General features: G+C 39.7%; 2 protein-coding genes across 2 annotated transcripts in view; one reads left to right on the top strand and one right to left on the bottom strand.

Moving 5' to 3' along the window:
- The window catches only part of ntn1a (netrin 1a), a 58,737-nt gene extending 55,154 nt beyond the window's left edge, over positions 1–3,583 (top strand). The window contains exon 7 of the mRNA XM_034083111.1: positions 375–3,583. Within this exon, the coding sequence (XP_033939002.1) occupies positions 375–703 (329 nt within the window). The 3' untranslated portion in view covers positions 704–3,583. The remainder of the gene's footprint in view (positions 1–374) is intronic.
- A 235-nt stretch (positions 3,584–3,818) lies between these two features.
- The window catches only part of stx8 (syntaxin 8), a 50,208-nt gene continuing 32,165 nt past the window's right edge, over positions 3,819–21,861 (bottom strand). Inside the window, exons 7-8 of the mRNA XM_034083099.1 lie at positions 11,892–11,993; positions 3,819–4,513 (exon numbers count right to left, since the gene is read on the bottom strand). Of these exons, the coding sequence (XP_033938990.1) occupies positions 4,449–4,513; positions 11,892–11,993 (167 nt within the window). The 3' untranslated portion in view covers positions 3,819–4,448. The remainder of the gene's footprint in view (positions 4,514–11,891; positions 11,994–21,861) is intronic.

Raw genomic sequence — 21,861 nt, 5'->3', positions numbered from 1 at the left:
AAAATGGTAATGACAACAATTGCATAACATATTATTCACACATTCTTGTTCCCCTCAGGATGAATTGTGATAACTTAAGTGATTCTCTGACATTTAGTCAAGAGTCTAATAGCCTACTTTGATTAATGACCAAAGACATACATATGGGCACTGGAATTAGTCTCATCTTTAATTGTTTATGTTAATTAGCAAAGGTTATTAAAGTTGTTGTAATCATCAGCATGTTAACATTGTCATTGTGAGCATGTTAGCCTGCTGATGTTAGCATTTAGCTCAAAGGACCTCTCAAAGCAAGGGCCTTTTACTATGAACTATAAGAAATCTCACATTAATTGATAATGTGTCATCTCTTTCTCCTTTACTTCACTCTGCAGCCGTCCAGGTGCACATCCTGAAGGCAGACAAAGCCGGCGAGTGGTGGAAGTTCACCGTCAACATCATCTCCGTCTACAAGCAGGGTGAGAGTCGTATCCGCCGCGGGGACCAGTTCCTGTGGGTCCGTGCCAAAGACGTGGCCTGCAAGTGTCCCAAGATCAAGCCTGGGAAGAAGTACCTGCTGCTGGGGAACGATGAGGATTCCCCCGGCCAGAGCGGTGTAGTGGCCGACAAAGGCAGTCTGGTTATCCAGTGGAGGGACACGTGGGCGCGCAGGCTCAGGAAGTTCCAGCAGCGTGAGAAGAAAGGCAAGTGCAAGAAGCCATAGGTGGAAAAAAGACGGAGAACATACCGGAGAGGGAGAGGAATTCAAGAAAAAGCTGATATAAAAAATGTAAAAAGTAAAAAGAGAGGCCGATAGAGGACCACGGACAGACAAGAGACTGTTTATGTCGCTGCTTTTTTGTGTAGAAGCATGAAGAGAATTATTTAGGATGATTTGTTTTTCTTGTGAACTTTGGTTGAAGGAGCTCACCTTGCAGATTTGGTTTTATCGTGTATTTTACTTTGAGATTTGTCTCTCTTGTGGATTTGCCGAATTTGCACCTATTACCAGCATATACAGTTATGTGTCCATTTTCTTTCTCTCAGTATGAAATCATTATATTTTATGTTGTTGTTTATGGATATTTTCTGCTGGTGCAAAAATGACACAGAAAAAGCCACTTAATTACCACTGCAATATTGCCTCTGCATGGTTTTCTTGTTGTATTCTTAGCTAAGAAGCGAGCTCGTTTCATCAAAAGTCTTCACTGATCTGTTTGAGGCAATAGTGTTTCCTCCATGTGCCATAATTAATATTGTTTGCAAGCCACAGAAATGCATATTACATTCAGCGGTCAATGAGTCGCCATTCCTTTTCCTCTGTTCAAATTCAGGTAAATCTGCTCCTCAAGAGTCAAGAAATCTGAAGATACAGATTTTTAGCAGTCAGGACTTTTGCAAATATGCAAGTGACGAAAGAGAATCAAGGATAAAACACAATATTCACTAAAGCGTACTTTACTCCCCTTCACTGGTTATGTTTTGATGGTTCAGTAACTGAGACTGTAACTGGTGCTGCTTATGGTAGCTACTATTTAAAATGATGCTTTTTTTGGAAGACAGACTGCATTTGAAACAACTTTTTTTTCATTTCAGTACTTACAGTAACTGTGAATTTTCTTTTCACAACTCCACCAGGAGTTTAACAACTGACTTAAAAAAGGACCAGAGGCCAGTCTCTAATTGTTATAAATTCCCCATCATTTTGTTTTCAAAAAATCAGGACTAATTGTTTAGTTAGTTAGTAGTTAATTGAAATCATAATATTACATATTGGTTCCCAAGAGGCTAGAAAATGAAATGTCAGATGTGTGTTTTTTAATTCAAAACATCTACATTTTAATGAGAATATTAACTCCTACCACAGATTGATTAGAGCTGTTAAAGTTACTCGAGTTGGGTCATTGAATGTATGCAACATTGTAGTTGTGCCGATGAAAGTACTGCATGTTCTCAGAGCAGACTGACAGACATGCAAAGAGTCTGTACGTAAGATTTTAAATATATAACTTCCAACTTACATCAGCTCATGAAAAATACTTTGTACAATGTGTCATCATGTATTTTTAAATGTCTCTTAGGGCCTGAAATGTGGATGTCTAAAGATCACAAAATCTAGTGTGTTTCTTACCGTGGAACCAGACGCGTACGTCAAATATTTAATTCAACTCTAATAATGCAGTATGTTAACAGAGAAAAGACATTGTGAAGAGAAAAGAATGTCCTTACCTTATGTGCAGAAAACAATCCTAGCGCAGAAAATTAAGGACATTAGCGAAAAACAGCACCTTTATTTTTAAATATCCACCTCACAGTTGCTTACATTCATCTAGAATTCTTCTTAAAGTGCTTTGAGATTGCAGATAAGTCCACACAGTCTTTGCAAACACAATGCACGACTGTACATTCACTGTGCGGCCAGTCAGAAGCCACGGTGTCGCATTGACCTGTCACGTTCATTCTCTCCACTTCAACACTTGCACAGGGAGGAATGGGGGAATTGCGATCACTTGACGCTTATTGATTCAAACCACATGGCTCATTTATTTGTATGCAGTTGGGTTTGGATGTCTCTAAGGAATGCGTGGTAAAAACATAGCTCAGGTTTGTAAAATCCCACAGCGTATTTGATGTATCATAAACTGGAGTTCCGTTCAGTCCATCCCAAAACACTCTGAGCTACATGTTTCATGTTGCTGGTATTTGTTGTTTCACACATTCAATCACATTCAACACCTTTTAATGTGTTCCACAGCACTAAGTAACTGTAAAACAGGGTTTAGGATATGTTTAGGACACGTGGTTTTAATCTGATGATCTCTACTTCCTCTGTTTAAAAGGTAATAAGTTCTGATTCCACTATCTCAGAAAAGTACTAATTTGTTCAGGAATTTTCATAATCGACTTAAACACAGGCTTTTCCATCCATAATCAAAATCACCTGGGAGACGGCAAGATAAAAGGAACAGATGCCCTTGTTGCTAAAGTGCTTTTTTCCGTATTTACATTTAGGGTTTGATGGAGTGTGTTTTTCTTAAATGTGCAATCCATCAAATGATTGTGATGTGCGTCAATCGTTACGCTCTAATGATATCAACACATACAGTATATTTACATGTTCCTGCCTTTCATTCTTAGTCCGACAACATAACATTACATGTCAATGTTTTTCTGTCTGGCACGATGTAATCAGTAGTCCCACTTTTCTAGTCTCTGTAGCCTCATGCTGTACATTTTACATCCGTCTCCTGAGCGATGGTTTGGCAAGCTTCCTGTTGAAATGCTACACACGTACCTGTCAAAGCATTGCTTTGTGTTCATACTATGAATTGTAAATGTTGTTTAGTTGTCACCATTGCCAAGACTATTTTTTTGCAATGTTGTTTTACAATGCGTACTAATATATTATGGTTATTATATATGAATATATTTAATGACACAAGACATTGTGGATTTTATTGTCTTTTTCATTTTTTTTTTACTTGTTTGTGGTTGTTTAGATCGTTGACATTAAAGAAGGAAATAATAACTACTGAACACACCAACCTGGTAGAACTAAATTCAGATTTTCAGTTGAAATAAACTCTTGTTACATTGAAACAAACATGTGCTTCTGTTTGAATAATGATTTTTAAATGTATTTATTTAAGTAAGTATAAATGCAGCTTTTCTCCATTTACTGGTTGCCAATTCATAAAATTGCAAGTACAATATTATGTAGATTTTGCAATGGAAATATGGAATTGGTACCAGTCTGTCCGGCTAAATATCATGTTGGAAAACTCTTCTCTCCTCCAGAGTAAACCCTTAGCAATATTACAGACGGACAGGAGTCCAGGGACTATTAACTGGAAATGTCTTTTATTAGAAATTACAAGCTGAATTGATTTACAAGGAAGGGAAACAGCCATGTTAGCTACACAGCCGAGCGGTTTGTTTTGGCTGAGAACTATTCTATAAACATTATGAAATCTAAAGACAAATGATAATGTTAAAGTGGCTGCAGTAGTGCACGGTTAAATACAAGTTAGTGTCAATGTTGCAGAAGCTTGCAGAATAACTGTACCCAGTGTGAGTCTCAGACCACAGATAGACCTGTGAAAGAAAGGCACCCACCTTCACCACCAATAGACTGACAAACTTCTTAATAATTTAACAATTTAATACATTTAATAAGCAAGACACTTGAACAACTTTTAAAAAAGAACAATTAACACCCAAGCAGAAAAGAAGACATTCAGTTCAGTATTACTAATGCCTCTCACCTAATAACTTTTTGTATAGAAAAATGTAACTGCTGCAAGGCTAGTGGCATTTGGCTCAATATGAAGATACACACTGAGAACAGATTTGATGAGACCTTGATTAAATGACTGTACAGGTGCACTGTCGATGCAAACAAATGGTGCATCTAACTGTGTTCAAAGTAGTAGTTCAGCACAGGTCGGTGATCACGGCGTCCTCCTCAGCTACACAGGCCACACGGCGACCACTACGATGGCTATAAGAAGCAGGACGATCACCACCAGCATCCCTGAGAGGAGATACACGAAGAGAACATCAGATTGTAAAGCCCAAACCATGTGTCAACCTTTTTTTTTGTTATCAACAAATTCCATGAAAAGACACATTACATTTATTTTTTTAATAAAAAACTAATTTTGTGTATCAAATACCTGATACAGGTGTAGTTATTCCCCAACAATTATAAAAAATGCTCATTATTGTCACTAAAAGATGTGCATTCAAAACTATTGTCCCTGTTTTATTGTTTCCTTTGAGTTCATCCACTAAAAATGTCTGCAAGAGCATCAAATGTTAATTAATCCACAGCTGACGGTTCCAAACAAATAATTGTTTTAATCCTGTTTGAGTGACATTTGTTTAAAACACAGAGCCAAACTATTTCAGTAAGGTAACTACCCCAAAACAAAAAGAAAAAACGTTTGTGACCTGACAAGATTATTGGTAAAAATCTGAAGTGACTTCTAAATGGCCCCTATTTAATCCAAAAATGGAGTGTCTCATATTTACTTTACTATAGTCTGTAAATAGCCTAAAGCCGTTGGAGTTCAACACATTCCCTGTAGTTTTTATGTTGGAAATGTAAATGTCAAGCAGCTGAGGAACTCCAAAGCTGATCTGAGGGATGCATGGAGAAGGAGGGGAATGCAGCAGACTCCGGGGAATACTCTTGGAACAGGTAAGAAGCCTGCATACCTCACCACTCATTTCCTAAATCCTTGATCTAACACAAGTCCCAAGTGCTTATGCCCTCGCAGCATATCCCCATTCTCCTCCTGATGACTTAATGCAATGTACATGCGTTGGAAAGCTTTATTGCCACAGATTGCACACTGTGATAGGCATGTGTTTCTGATTCTGCCTTAAGAGGATAATCATTGTTTTTCACTGATACCATGGAAGCAGAACACAATGTGCAAAGGCTCACTCACACTTCATCAAAGTGTTTTACCCCCAGGACTTGAAAATGTTACACTTTTTATTACAGTCACCACCCTAGGAAATAAAAACCTTTCTGTTGTTAAATCCACTACAGGTGGAATTTCCATTCTTCTCAATAAAGACCAATGCCGTTTTGAAACTTAACAATTACATTTTATTGAATGTTACCAACTTTGAAGTGAAGCAATAGTCCAACTGATATATCGCCAGACAGCTTTATGTATCCGATATTAGTTTACAATGATATATAAGCATCTCAGAAGCCAATAAGTAACAAGTTATTGAATACAGAAAACCAGAGTATCTACAATTAGTGTGCACGGAACATTATTTTTAAGTTTAGGTTGAGAGTTTAGTCTTATTCTATATCTCATAACACTCACCAAATGTATTGGACTCCTTTCATGAATGAGTTTCTTTAAGGATATTAATATCAGTAACATATTGTAACCAGAAAAACTTTCAAATATAAACATCTGTATAAAGCTAAAGGAACAGGTCGGGCTAGAACTAAATCCAAAACAGAAGTGGCTATGGAAACCCAACACTGGAAAATATTTGGTCCATCTGTCATGGTAATAACACTATTAGGAATTTAAAGAGTGTTTGGTCAAATATATTAAAATCTGACAATCAGGTCAGTTTTTTTTATATATTATAAATGTACTCACACAGTCTTTGGGCGACGTATATAAAGAGAAGTGATGTTGGGTGGCCTATATCATGCACATCAAACACTTGATTTGGTGGTCTGTCCCCAGGTATAGTATATATACTCTGAGACCTATACAAAAGATATAGAGAACTCTCTCCAAGGGCGCTCTCAACCACTATTTCCGCGCTACAGTGGCACAGGAGTGAAGATTTCAAACAACCGCACCCTTGGCCGCTCTGACAGTCTCCTCACTGACTCAAGATGTCCATTGTTATTTAGCATGCGGCTGGTATTTTCCCCAGCCTTTCACTTTGGGTTTACATTTCTCTCATTCTTTGGCTCTCTCCTCCCGCGTTCCCCTGCACGGCCTAATTGGTCGTCTTTCCCACAGGGAGAGAGACAGGCGGAGATATAAGCCATGCTGAACTAATTGCTTGCGGTGGTCGTGGTGGTGTGGTGTTCTGATGAAATGTAAGGCTGATGCTACTTTCTCTGCCAGGATACGGGGTATGGCTGTTAGGGGACCAGATGTCTTTGACTCATTTTGCCATTTTTTTCCCTTTTAGATATTTATTGCAGATAGTCTCTTTCTCTGCATATAGGTCATTACTTAAGCCGAATGTTTTATTCCATTTGAGGTGAAGGTGTTCTTATAAATGTCCACAGGACGAACATGTTGGAAGTCATCACTGGTCTAGACAGGACCTCTCCTCCCGATAACTTACACATGTGAGCATAAAATAAATGTCCAAGTAGAAGCACACACTCACATAGTTGGTGTGATGGCTTTTTAAAAGCCTCATGCTTAAAGCAAACACACACACACAAATGTCCAGCAATTATCTTTGTTTGGGTGTAAACGATACCGACGCAACACCCAATCCACATTAGATTCAGACACGAGAATCTCATTCAGTCGAGTCCAACATCTGTCAGAAACTCCATTTGACGACACCATGGCAACAACAGCAATAAAGGCTGCGCTGCATAACATGCAGTGTTGGATGAAGTGTAGTGACCTCAGTGTATACAGTACATACTTTGTTATAAGAAAAGGACCAACATTTAAAACTTTCTTAAAGGGGACCTATCATGCAAAATGTGCTTTTTGATGTATTTTATACATAAATATGTGTCCCGGTGTGTCAGGGAACTCACAAAGTGTCAGAAAACAAAACCCTCTCTCTTTTCCTCCGCACCCACATCTCTAAAAACGGGGGTACAACGGAGCTGATCCAGATTTGCGTCCGATATGACGTAATATCAGAAATGCGGGGATGTCTGAAATGCATGATCTGTTTGGTATTTTGAGCAAAACACATCATAGACATGTTTTTTATATATTTGTATATATCTGAGACCCATAATATATGCCTAAAAATACCATAATAGGAGACCTTTAAGTACAATTACAAAAGTTATGGCATCAAAATATAATAATACGAAAATTATAGCACTCGTAATGCAAAAACACATATTTTCTAATTTAAAAAAAGAGAGATAAAGTGAAAGGGAATTATTCAGGAACAAAAAGGAACATTTAAAATCATACAATACTTCAGAAATGGTGCTTTATTACTTCCAACATCTGAACATAAACATAGGTTAGTGGGGAGCAGGGCTCTCACCCACTATAATGTCATGTACCAGTCAGTCATGCTGCCCCCCCCCCCCCCCCCCCCCCCCCCCCCCATGGACCAACCCTGTCTGCCTCGGTAACTAAACATCTAGTCCTGACCCCCAGGAGGCCTCCAGAGACTAATGACAATAACGGCGTTTGCTTGCCAAATAGATTAGGGCTGTGGTGTGACACTGATGCTGAGGGAGATAGTCGGGGTCTGCTGATAGACTGACCACCCAGGAGCTTTGGGGGCCAGAGTCTGGGTCCATCCCATCTTAGCAATTTTCAGACACATCAGTAAGACAAATCACAGAGAAAAGGAATAATTGGTGGGAGCTCCGGAGAGACCGAGACAACCCCCGAACCTCCCCTCACCACTCCCTCCGTGCCCCCTGCGTATGGTTCAAAGATCTTTTTGGATCACAAAAGGCGCGGATGACCTTTAAAGAAAAGGAAATTATTTTATGTTAACAAGGTCAGTTTGATGCTCATCATTTTTCTCACAGCACAATAGAACATACTTTACAAAAAGGTTTAATGGTTTGTGGTCTAAAGTATTGAATAGCCATAAAAAACTAATATATATATGTATTCCTTAATTATTTCTAATACAACAACTGACATAGTGTGAGAATTGTTGTGAGCTCTGCTTTGGCTAAATGCTAGCATGCTAACTTGCTGATGTAAAGCAGGTATAACAATCACCATGTTTTGCATCTTAGCCAACTAATCAGCAACAAACCCCAAGTAAAGCTGAAATGTCGTTTGGTTTGAAGATTGAGCCCTTAATATTGGACACAATACAAGTTATTTATATCTTATTCTTTAAGGGGAATTTCTGGAGGAAATATGTTTAATCGTTTTTCAAATATTTCAGTCTTGACCAAAGTGGTGGACCGCTGCTGTGTCGCTATCATATCTAAATATTGTTCTCTAATGATATTTAAACATTATTGTAATTATATCTTCCAGGCATGCACCATTTGTCTGCATGTGAATAAAATCGTAGGTGTTATATTAATTAGTTAAGGTAAGATATTCAGCTGGTAGATGAAACCATATGTGCCACATTAGCACAATAACTAGGATTACATTGTTTTCACAGAAAACTTGGCAAAAAGCAGACCTGAAAATAAATGTTGAAACATTTCTCGAGTCACGTTTAAATTACCTTTCCTCCAACTAAGAAAAATGTCCGATGTGGAAACATCATTAGCACGATGTATTACTTTAAGCAAACCTTTCATCAACCATGTGAAACATATTCAATTGCCATTTCTAAATTCCAACAGTTGCCATGTCAATTCGACGAGAGGAACAAGAGCTGGAAAAAAAGATTTAACTGATTAAAGAAGACCATATTGTAAAAGTTAGACTACCCTATTTAGCAAAATAACTGTTTCCTTGAAAACTCTCAAATCCCAACTAAACTGAGTGCTTTTACCGCGCTACGTGTTTTTCTTCCAACACTTTCAAATGCTGCCCCTCACCCACAGTCCCTTTAGACATCCCCTCTAGTCCAAACAGTACGAACCTACTTGAGATGCGAGCCGCCTGCAGGATTCACGGGGTTGCAGAAGTGGTCCTCAACAAACTGAGGATTAGCTGTGTAGAGAAGGGCTGCTCAAGCACCGATGCTGCCTGATGGTGATGCCTAAGCTCTGGGGAACTCACACTACTCTGCAAGAGACCCTTTGGTCCCGTAGACTAATCTGCCGCACTAATCCAACCCAACGCAAAGCCTCCACTCCTCAATTCCCACCAACATCAGCTAAAACAAGTGGTAATGACTCTGTGAATCAGGCTTAGCTTTGTATAAGCGACAGCATTGGACCAGCAGAACAAAACAATAAATAAAGAGGTATGTAAGGAATATATATGAGGAATATTATCGTGAATTTTATTTTAATTTCCCTTCTTTTAGGTTCAACAAAATAAAAATAAACTCCACAAGTGTTTTAACTTAACCCTAACCCTAACCTCAAAGAAGTTTGGGTTATAGGCTACAAATAAAACAATTTCAAAAGCATTGTTTTTCTTATAAATACATATTTCTTAAATAATACATATTTAGTTTTGTTTCTCCCCATTTGTCTCTTTTGTCAACCCCTTGGTTACTATTGCAGGGTACAAATAATAATGAGGTATTTCAACTTGGGAATGCTTAAACAGAAACAAGCCCGTGCAGCAGAAGAATCCAGAATGTTTCAACACGATGGATGTTTCACAACACTTGGGGCACCAGTCATGCACAGTATGCCTCAGGAACCATGGTCGAGCGATATGTGGGTCCTTCCCTTCTGGGCAGATGACCCGTCCCACAGCTCAACTTTCTCTTCTGCAGCTTTGTGAAATTCTCCAGTGCATGCACTCAAAACTGTTACGCCCCAAACTGAGTGCAATGTCTGATAGTTTGGATTGATAATCCATCAGTGAAGAAATGTTTCAAATATTCTTGAAATGTTTCCATCTTTTTAGCACAACTTTAAATCTAAGATGCCTCTTTTGCAACGACGGAGATTCCAATAGTTATGTTGAGTATGCTCTGGCCTGTCAAAGCCAGACGTTTCTAGCTTCACAAGCACTCGGCGGAGACATAACACCAAACGCCGGCTTTGGGTGGTTTCAAAAATAAATAAAGCCTTAAAGCTAAGGAATTATAAACACGCTGCCATGGAGAAAGAGGGAAAGCCCTCCAAACAATTTGTGGCATGTAGTATTTTCAATTCTTTCTCTGCTTGACACAAAGACGAATGTCAAACAACTGAGGAGACGAACAAGGGGATGACAGAGAGGAATGGAAAAAAGAGAGAGCATTGAGGTGAGAGTGAGGAAGACTCTGGGGGAAATGTTCCATTCACAGAGAAGGTTTGAGACAACCAACACACACACACACACACACTCCCAAACATAAACGCATGCACAAGAACATCCTGCAAATTCATATGAGTTGACACTGTCGGTGCACACCCAGGAAGCACAATGCACATACATGCAATGCATATAATCATGCAGATCAACACAGGCGCATATACACACACGCCATGAATATTCTTCAGCCTGGAACTGAGGACAGGGAGGGGGGAGTTCGGGTGGTAAAAGAACAAGTTAAACCAAAAGGAAGACAGAAAGAAAGAGTCCTGATTCTAACACAATACAAGCTCTGGGATCTACAAACAAACTCACGCTCGGGCACCATGGGGACACGACCAACGGAACGAGGCATGGGGGGGGCTGACCTTCCTGCTGCCTGCTCTGCTTCTGTCTGTGACCGCCAGGTCTCCTAGCACAATAATGCAGCCTTTTCCATAGCGATGCTGTCTGGCGTTTCCCTGGGCAAACTGAGCCAGGGTGAAGCTCTCACATTCCACAGATTGGCCTGAGCCAGCGAGCACACCTCTCATGGCAGCTGTTTTCTTCTGAAATGTATTACAGACTGAGTCTTTTCAAAAATGGTAAAACAAAAGTTAAACTCACTGAAGCAGATCGGTGGTAATAGAGAAGGAGAGTCACAAGGCCTCTCAGAGTCCAGTCGAGACAACACATTGAAATCTGAAGCAACTAATACCTAATGCCATGCCTACACTGGAGGAGTAGCTTTAGCGACATGCTAGCAGCTTTACATAGGACACATTCAGGAATAGTATAGATTTGTAGGATAGCTCCCAAAGTGCCTCCTGTGGCTGATTTGCAACACAACATATTCATTTGGGGATTCCTCAAAGGTCTAATATGGGAGACCCCCTTTTTAATGCCAGGACACTTAGTTAGCAGGCGTGACAGACAGAGCCAGTCCACCCACCATTCACCACCCAGACCCCTGTGCCAAGAGGGCTTGTTCCCAGCAGCATCATATTTCTGCACCATTAAGCACCATTATTTACAGAAAAAAGAAGGCCAATGAAAGAGTAGTAACAATATGGCTCATATCCTGAATACTAAATAATAATGTTGCATTGCTAGAAATGTGCTGAACCCAACAATACACATTGTTTGTCTGACACAAGCCAGAGTCACTTCCTCTGTTGGATATCTGCGCTGTGGAAAAAACTGTGATAATCATTCATATAAATAGGTTGTGATTTGCTTTCAAGGACACAGATCAGATATCAGACCTCCTTGATACGAGACCAAGATGTACCTCGGTAATGAAAAACAAGGCATGCTCACCGCAGGAGGCTGACTTTGTCTCCACCAGCTTCACCCGTCGTGTCTCGTTACGAATGCTGTCGTCCGTCTTGTCCACAAGATGTGTAAGGTCGTCAATGATTTCTGAGAGGCAAAGATAGAAAAAGGAAAGAGGGAGAGGAAATAATGTCAATAAAATTGAATTAATCTTGCTGTTGTTGTGACTTCAGTGTTTTTGTTTTATTTCCTTTTAGACCTCCCAATACGTTTTGTGTAGTAAAGGAAATTACTCAAATGATAGAATGACAGGTTAAAGGACCTGACATTAGAGCAGTCAACAACTTCAAAAAGAGGCAGCAACCGCACAGACATGAGTGGTGGTGATGAAGGGAGTGGGCTGTGTGAAAGCACTCCTCACTCTTTCAAATGGTTTCACTACTTCCTGCATCCACTCTGGATTTAATCAGGTCCTTATTGTTCATGAGTTTTAAAGACGTAAGCCCAGGCTTCAGGGACCGTGCCTGGGCGTCTAACGAAAGAGAGTGTGTGTTTTGTGTGTATGTGTGTATGTGTGTGTATTTAGCTGTGTGGATACGGGTCCTTCAGTAGGAGTTCCTGACTTGAAGGTCGTCCAGATGGAAGCCTGTGTGATTTGTTAGAGGCAGCCACAGTGTTGACATGGCCTCTCCAGAGGGTCTGGCTCAAAAACAAAAAACTGCTGAAAGATTTCCAAATTCTTGATTTGTTAAGGTTAGACATCAAAATGTGAGTTAATATTTACTTGGAGTTGTGGTTTTCAGTCAGAACTCAGTTACAAATGGCACATGGGAGGCATAACTCGTAAATTGTCTCAAACATATATAAACTAATTCAAATATTATCTGTGAGGTATATCTGTATATCTACCTCTTTCTGTTTTTGAAATCAACCTGTCTTTCAATATTCATACTGCCATAACAACACAACCTTATGAATCATAAATTATCTTTGTTTGGGAGTTTTATTACGTTTCAGATTTAGATTTGTGAGCCGTTTGTATTTCTAATCCAACAGTGACTACTCCAGAAGCCTTCTGAATTGTAAAGATAAAAAAAGAAGTGGCTGAACAACAAAGACATCGGTTGAACAGAAACCAAGGTCAAGTCGAAGAAAAGGAAGTTCCTCACAAACTTGTATCATCCTCTGATAAATGGACACTTTACGGACATGGGAAGCTAGTCTCATCCACAAAACTCAGTTCAGGGCCAAGGGAAACACACTGCTCCTTCAGGGAGAATAGTACACAGTCAGTATGATCTAAGCTTACAAATTCCCACAGGTTAGTGCTAAGGGTCATCAGATCATTTGTCTTTGTGAGCACACTCATCTTAAGCTCTAGCTGCCTCTGAATTGTATCGACGAGAGAACATGTTTCCTCAACTACAAACCATCACAGCTCGACAAGACGGTCGGAGATTTGGCTGACATCAGATGATTAAGTTGCACCAATAATTCGAGGAAGGAAAGCATGTCAGTTTGGAGGGACAGAGTGTACAAGGGCAAGGACGAGGAGATGGAGACGTGAGAGCGCAGTATGTACAGTGTCCCTGGAGACCCCCACATCATCATCCATGCATCAGGTAACAATTTAGAAGGAAGAAACTCTTCCTTTCCTGGCAGGGCGAGGGGTGTAGACGCTGACCCATTTGTGCCGCGTGCCACTCCAACTATTCATAAAGGATGTTTTTGGTTTGCACCGCCAAGATTCTTGATCCATGTCTGGTCTTGCAATAACATCTCAATGTATTGATGAATTCTCATCTGTGCTGAGACATAGAAGTGGATGTGACCTTTGACTATAGCTGCAATAAAACACTTCAGAGTGGGAGCCCTACGAGGTATTGGCTATTCTTTTGCGTAGTCATTCAATTCACCCTTTTATCAAGTCATGTTTTTAACAACATCATTCTCAATTTCCTTTTCTGACTTCTGCTTCCATGTATGACAGCTGCTGGCCCTGGTTTGGATCTGCCAGACCACAAAGAAAGCCCTGTTTCAGGCAAGGGTTACTTGTTTAAAATGTTATTACTCTGGATAAACCTCCAAAGCCACAGTGTTGGAGAGCATGGCACGTCCACAAACATAGATTCATTTAGTGGGAATGCTGTTAACAGCATTCCAACTATCTGTTCTTCTACGCACGAAATTCTTTATTCTTATTATTCCGCCCGTTATTTTGCCGGCCTTCTCCTCCCGCATTGAACATCGCAGAAACTCGGTTCAAACATCAAAACGTTCAGCTCGGTCGGGAATCGATGGCTATTACTTTTATCATTCATAACTTTCATAATTCCAGAGATACATCCCATAATTCATCAAATTTGTAACCATTGAAGTCAATGGAGAAATTCTTCAGACTTCAACAAATCTTCATGCGACTTCAACTGCTAACTGTTCCTTCATACTTTCACTCAGAAACTTCATTTCAACTTTAAAATGTTACACATCTTTCTGACATTATTTGTGTAGCACAACTTTTAAAACTGATTCTTACTTTTAGAGATATTAAACATTGTTCAGACCTTGGTACAGAGCCTTTCTTCAGATTTTAACATTAACTATAGTAGAGTGCGTGATGTCACAGCTAAAGTGTAGGAAATCTTGAAATTTGCCTTCATATTTTTTCTTTAAACTGTCATAATTCCCAAACCCTACAATCCTGAGACATAATCGTTCATGACAAACGTAGGAAAACATCTCGTAGCTTGAAAAATGACAAATAATTAAGCAAAAGTAATTATACAAAATGTCTCTTGAGGGCATGAAGTGACAAAAACATTCAACATTCCTCCATTAAAGCCCATTGTAATTTCAGGCTGATATTTCCTCACGGTAGCAGCCGCACACCTTTAGTTAATCTGCCAAAAAAGGCCACAGTATTGAGCCGAAAGTACACAAAAATTACACTTCAGATACTCAACTTCCTTGACATGCTTCATGCTTTGAAATGTCACCCATATCTGTTACGGTTCTTCAACAAAATGTTCACATGTAACAGGTTTATCTCTCATTCAGAACAATGGAAACCTTTCATCTCTGGACAACTCGTTAGCTCAAATATAAACACCTGTGTCATGGAACACGATGATGTCATCGCTCCAACTGGCATGCTCAGAGCAGCAGACTTCAGATAATGGTTAATGGTCCTGCCCTTGACAGCTCTACGTCAATTATGGGGTGTCATCATATGCCGTTTCCATGGAAGATCAAGAGAAGAGAGAGAGGGCGATAGAAGAGTGAGAGGGCGATCAAGAGTCAAACTAAAGTGGAGACATGGCAGAAACCCTACAGTGAAGTGTTCTCCTGTGAGAGGGCGATCAAGAGAAGAGAGAGAGGGCGATCAAGAGGAGAGAGGGCGATCGAGAGAAGAAAAAGAGGGTGATCAAGAGAAGAGAGAGAGGGCGATCAAGAGAAGAGAGAGAGGGCGATAGAAGAGTGAGAGGGGGATCAAGAGAAGAGAGAGATGTCGATTAAGAGGAGAGAGAGATGGCGATCAAGAGAAGAAAAAGAGGGTGATCAAGAGAAGAGAGAGAGGGCGATCAAGAGAAGAGAGAGAGGGCGATGGAAGAGTGAGAGGGGGATCAAGAGAAGAGAGAGAGGGTGATAGAAGAGAGAGAGGGCGATCAAGAGAAGAGAGAGGGCGAGCAAAAGAAGAGAGAGAGAAGAGAGAGAGAAGAGAGACAGGGCAATCAAGAGAAGAGAGAGAGGGCGATAGAAGATTGAGAGGGTGATCAAGAGAAGAGAGAGAGTAATGTAACCTTCTTATGTAATGTATAACTCCTATGAAAATGTTAAAAAAAAGTGCTCAAACTTCACATGTGTGCTAACAGTCCAGCCGTGAAGACATCTACGGGACAGTTTTGAGATTTCTTCAAATGCCGTTGCCATGGCAACACAATGCTCACCATGAAACACGGTTTTCTCATAACTTCAGTGAAAATGCTCCAAACGGCCAAAAATGTCATAGGTTTGGTAACAATGCAGCCATCAACGCATCTAAGCGTATTATGGGATGTCATCAAATGCCGTTGGCATGGCGACAGATCATTCGCCATCAAGTTAGTTCAAAAGTTTGCAGTTCAAATATTCTGCTGCTTTTCCAAGCCTTTTTACTTTCTTTTCGTCTCTCATCACACATTCAAGCCCCCATTGTTCATGTATCATTTCAATCTAAATTCTTCACTTTCTTCTTACACATTACATTTCAACATAGCAATTCAGCGTCAGCTTTTCAGCATAAAGCATTCCCACTAGTAATTTCTTCAGGAATTGCATTCTCTAGTTTTTTCTGTTGCTAGTTGCTTTAAGATGCATTAAAGGGGACCTATCATGCACAATGCACTTTTTTATGTCTTTTATAAATAAATATGTATCCCTGGTGCGTCGGGGAACTCACGCAGTGTCAGAAAATAAAACCCTCTCTCTTTTCCTCCATACCCAAATCTCTAAAAACGGGGGTACAACGGAGCTGATGCAGATTTGCGTCCGATATGACGTAATATCGGATAATATAGAATGGGTGTTCTGTTTGGTATTTTGAGCAAAATAATTCATAGACATGTTTTTAATATATTTGTATATATCTGAGACCTATGCTATTGCCTAAAAATAGCACGATAGGGGCACTTTAATGTAGTCTTATTTGGCCTTTAAACCACAAGGGACAATGTTTGTACTCTTTCTAAATGTTTATTAATAAGTATTGTACTTCAAATTGTTTGGAAATTATCAAGTATGATTATCATTTAGTCTGTTTTCTTTTGTCATTGTCACATCTGCAGTTTATAATAGTGAAACATCATATCAATTAACCTTAAATGTCATAAAGAAACCCCCTTAATTTATGTTATAAAATGACTGCTTAAAAAACAGTGAACATACATTTTATCTTGGTCTGCCTTAACTGTGAAAAGCACCTGAATATATATCAGCATTTTAATTATTTATTTAGAGCTTGAGTATGCCTTTTCCTAAATATAGGAAATGCCTGTACAAAAATCATTTTCTGCAGACAAAAGCTTTCAATATAAAGACCGACTACAATTTTGCAACGGTAGAAAATACTAGGCAATCTGAGTTCAGTTAAACCACAGAAAGGAAATATAATATTAGCATAAATGTGTCTTTATGTCCATAAATATTACTGGTATCTCTTTGTATGTAGGTTCCAGAAGATACTTTCTCCCTACTGAAATCAGTGACACTTACAGCTACATTTTCAGAGAGCTGGGGTAAGCCTGTCTGTTTGACAGTAAAACCAATTCCATATGCCCATATGCAACAATTTTCATCTATAAAAGACACATATTGCATTTAACCATCATCCTAAAACCCTTTTAAAAAGCAGGATTGCCAGCTCTCTGTCGCGTTTCTCTGCTACCAACAGTGCCTTTTATTCACACACAAAACTATGTAAGTAAAATCTGGCCCTTCTGTGTAGAGGAACGAGGGCCCTGGAGCACACTCACCAATGGGAGACAGATGTTGCTCTCACATGACGTCACCCTCTCCCTCATGCCTCACACTCCCTGCGCAATCTCAACGGCATTTCATCTCTGTTCCAATACTTTGCAGGTTTTATATAAACAAACTCTCGTTGCGACCATCCCGCTCTCGGAGGGCTAACTAGTTAACAGGACTGTTTCTATCCCTGCTGTCAGCGTCATCTGGAACCACGTACAGACACTTATCCTTGAGATTAGCTGACACTGGTCTGGGCAAAATTATTACGTGGCCAAGGCACAAGTTCAGTATACCAATATTCCAGAGTGTACAAAGGCAGGTGAAGCATCGCCACTCAATGTACAGTATGGGTGTTTACAGCATCAGCCACCCATCAGCCTCATAGCTGGACTAAAGGTGTCACACAGACGCAATAACCCTCCAGTTACTGTCTCCACTTAGTTCCACTCTTGAAAAGCAGTGTAATCTCTTTAAGAAGTTTTAACCAAGAATCAAATAGTCAAGACTATATAATACAGAGCTGTTTTATATAATAATTGTATATGATTCAGGTATTGTTTCTTTCTTAAACCCATTGCTTATAATTCCCCCGGAATTTGGCTCAAGTCTAATTTAATGAACTTTGGATTCTGTAAGCCAATTGCTCTCTGAAATTCTCTAAGTAATGTTCCTTAAGTAAAACACCAAAAGAATAAGCCATATCCAAGGTCATTAAAGAACTACAGAGCTGTGATACATTATCCAGACATAGAAAGGCAAGTGGGGGGCAAGGAAAAAATAACGGGATAACAGGGAAAAGTTGTCAGACTGATACAGAGAATACGAGACGTACAAAGAAGCGGAGATAAGGGGATTCGGAAATGTATCATCCTGTGTGTAATTTCCTTTGTTTTCATCTTTTAGGATGTGATTCTGCCAAACCAAAGCTAGAGCACTTCGACGAATGTGAAGATGAAATGAAAACACTAAAGGATCCCCACTCATTCCTTCATAGATTCCTACCACATTGGCTACACACAACTCTGGCACAAGGTCTCAACATCCATTTTAAAGCCTATCATAAAATGGTATTATAAAGCCTAATTCAAGTCAGGCAGCAGATATGAAACTCACACGCAGGAGCATGGTGAGAAGTTTGAGAGACGTTCTCTATTTTAATGACCAAATTCCTGCATCCCAGATCTATATCCGCAACATGCCTCGGAAAATTGCTGACTCATCTTCTCGGGTCGAAAGCAGAGTTGGTTTAGGTTTGTGTGTGTGCATGTGGTGGAGGCACTGCCATAAACAGTGCCACCCCAGCGTGGCTCCAGGATGTGCTGTATTAACTCTGTGTGTTATTGTAGGACTTGTTCCCAGAGAGGGCACAGTGCACACAGAAATCGCTTGTTTTCTCTCACCGATTTAAACGCAATCTGCCTCAGTGGGGCTAATTCTGTTGTGCTTGTTCAGGAGATGATTTCTCCTGGGGAAATGGAGAAAGAGGGAAGTAAAGACGGACAGATTTTTCACTCAACCCTCCTCCTCTATCCCTTGTTGTAATGTAAGGGGGTCTGACCACAACTGTTACCAATTGGCCCTGGTGTGACTGAGAGGGGTAGAGCTTTGTTGCCAACGAAAATACACACATTTCTGGATGTAACTGGAACTTCACTTGGCACACACAGGGCACTCAGCATGATGATACAACTCAAGGAAATGATGGTATTTACAAGAAGTTACATGGTCTTGGAAGAGTTTCTTTCAACCTCTTTCTTTTTTCTATCCACTCTTGGTTGCTTATTGTAAATAAACTCACTGAGGATCTTTGGGGAGTGAGAATTGGGAAGAATTTCAATCAAAATCAAAGAGTTAAACCAGTTTTTAAACTGAGTGCAAAACCCAATAAAAAAAGGGCATGCCTGCCAAAAGAAATATCTCAAATAAAGACAAAATGTGCAATGTCTACCTATGGAAGACAAGCTTTGGTATAGAAATAATCCCACAAATGTGTTTGGCCAGTCTTACATGTTAGAAGTGAGGATAGATAAACACAGCCACTTTCTAGTCCTAACAATCCCCAAGCACAACAATACAAATTGCAGTTATTTATAAATGTTGGACAGTAATAAGAATTGCTTTCTTCTGTGGTGTCCAACACCAAAAGGGCCCAACCAGTCATAATGGGATTACATTACATTACATTGCATTTAGCTGACGCTTTTATCCAAAGCGACGTTAACGGGATACATTAGAAATCAATGAGCAAGTAACATTGCAATGGTTGTTGTTATTTAAAAGTGAAAAAGAGGCAATGTCCAAAGATCAGAACAGACCTATATCATAATGTATGGACTGAGCAAATGCATTGATTGTTGTAAGTATATTCCAAGTATACGTCTTTTTAGCATCTAACCCAGGGGTGTCCAAACTTTTTTCACAGAGGGCCACATACAGAAAAATATACGAAGAGCTGGGCCGCTCACTAGAGGTGAGGTATATTGCCTCATATGCTAAGTTATAAGTTAGCAAAGTCAATCAAATGTAGGTAAATGATGCGTAATCAGCCTACATCACGGCTCTGAATAGGGTTTCAATTATTTTGTTAGCAGCTCATTCCTTACAAAAGAAGCTTCAGATTTCTTATCATAAGAGGAAATAGGAAGGGTTTATTTCAAGCTTGTTATGAAAATAAGTTATGGGCTTTTTTCTTATCAACTTCGATTTTTTAGAAAAACAATTCAACTTTAATTGACTGAATTTATTTGAAAAGTGGGCTTATTAACACATGATTACTACTTTGTAATATCTGTTTTCATCCATATGTAAGAAGTACAACACAAGACAAGCACACGTTTCATTTGAGGGCCATACAGTACTCCATTATACTTTTTGAATTTGTTGAGGGCCGATTCAAAATGGCCCACAGGGCGCATTTGGCCCCCGGGCCGTAGTTTGGACACCCCTGATCTAACCTCTTTGTGTGTCTTCTGAAATAATGTGTATGAATATGTAGGTGGGGTTTGTAAGGGCATCACCATGCACACAACTCACCCTTCCAACATCTGGCCTTCTGAAGTACCGGGCCATATGTGAGATTAGTCTCACTGCTGGATATTATCGCGCCCCCCTGGCCTCAATGAATCTCTGAGTCCCTCCAAACTGACTGACAGGCTCCCCCAGTCAACACTTTGGGGGGTAAGAGAACCTTATTGCATCATTATACATTTTCTCTGTTAGAGGTAGTGGATAGCTGAGTGATGATAAACGTCTTGCTTTATGCAGTTTATGCAACTTCCACACTTGCCAATGTCCAGCACATTGTTTATTCATTTTGTGGGACAGCAGGCTCTATCAAAAATAACTTTGTATCGGAACTATTTCCGTCAACCTTGGAATAAATGTAACAAATCCAGTAGGAAAACCTTTAGCCTACTGGAATCAACTCTTCACCTCTAAATGTTTCATTCAAACAGTGTTGGCGATGTTGCACCAGAGCTTTATCGCTCTCAATCAAAAATCAGGTATTCTCAATGACAATGGTATGGATGTAAATATAGAATATGATGAACTTGAAAACAGAGCAGCATTGGGAAAACAGAATCAACTTTCTTCCAAACAGTCCTGATAATGAGGACTTAAACTTGGCTTCCAAATGAAAAAGTATATATAAAAATAACAGCAGTGACCACCAATGTGACCACCATTACATATGTGGTCTCCACATCTCTAGCCTTAATCTTAACCATTTGTGTGCCAATTTGGAACTGAAACCGGCTGTGTGTCGACGTTCAGCTTCACCTCGCTAACCTTGCTACGTTTACCCCAAGATCCATCACCTAACATGATGGACAGCAACAAGGATGACCAACTGATGAATGAATTCCTCAAAGTTGAACTTCCATTTGAAGAACACACTTCAAAGAAAAAGCACATCAATTGAGAAAGGAAACCTTAGCTTTAGCACGTACAGACCATTTGGTTTGTTTGCAGATACATATGTTATTGTACGACATACATCCCAATCTGTCTATACCTTGACAGATTTGGATTTAAAATGTCCCTGAACCTTCGTCATGCTATTGCTATTTTAAGCATGTTTCAGCATGTTGGTATGGCATGTTGTGTGGATAGTCTGACATGATGCTATCACTATCACTTTGCACTTCTAATAGTCAGCATTGTTGAGTAGCAACAAAGGCATCATTGGAAAATATTTATGTTTTTTGTTCATTCAGTTATTACATATGTTTCTAAATGTCTTCCTTGCTACAGTTGCCCTTCCTATGATGCTACATGGGATTACACAGAATACTTTAATTTAGCCTTGAACAGAGGAAATCTGGGCCTATTCTGGGGAGCTTTGCATGATTACAATACGAGTCAAGCTTTTTAAAACCTGGATAGTAAATCTGCAAACACCGAAAATGCTCAGCACTGTGCATATAAACTAAAAACAAGTGAGTCATGCTTTCTTCTTGAAAAACAACGACTTTGTCAGCAAAATAAGAGGTGTCATTAGGACCTTCCG

Source organism: Pseudochaenichthys georgianus, chromosome 1 (genome assembly GCF_902827115.2).
Source record: "Pseudochaenichthys georgianus chromosome 1, fPseGeo1.2, whole genome shotgun sequence".
NCBI lineage: Eukaryota > Metazoa > Chordata > Actinopteri > Perciformes > Channichthyidae > Pseudochaenichthys > Pseudochaenichthys georgianus.
This window is presented reverse-complemented; position numbering and strand designations above follow the sequence as displayed.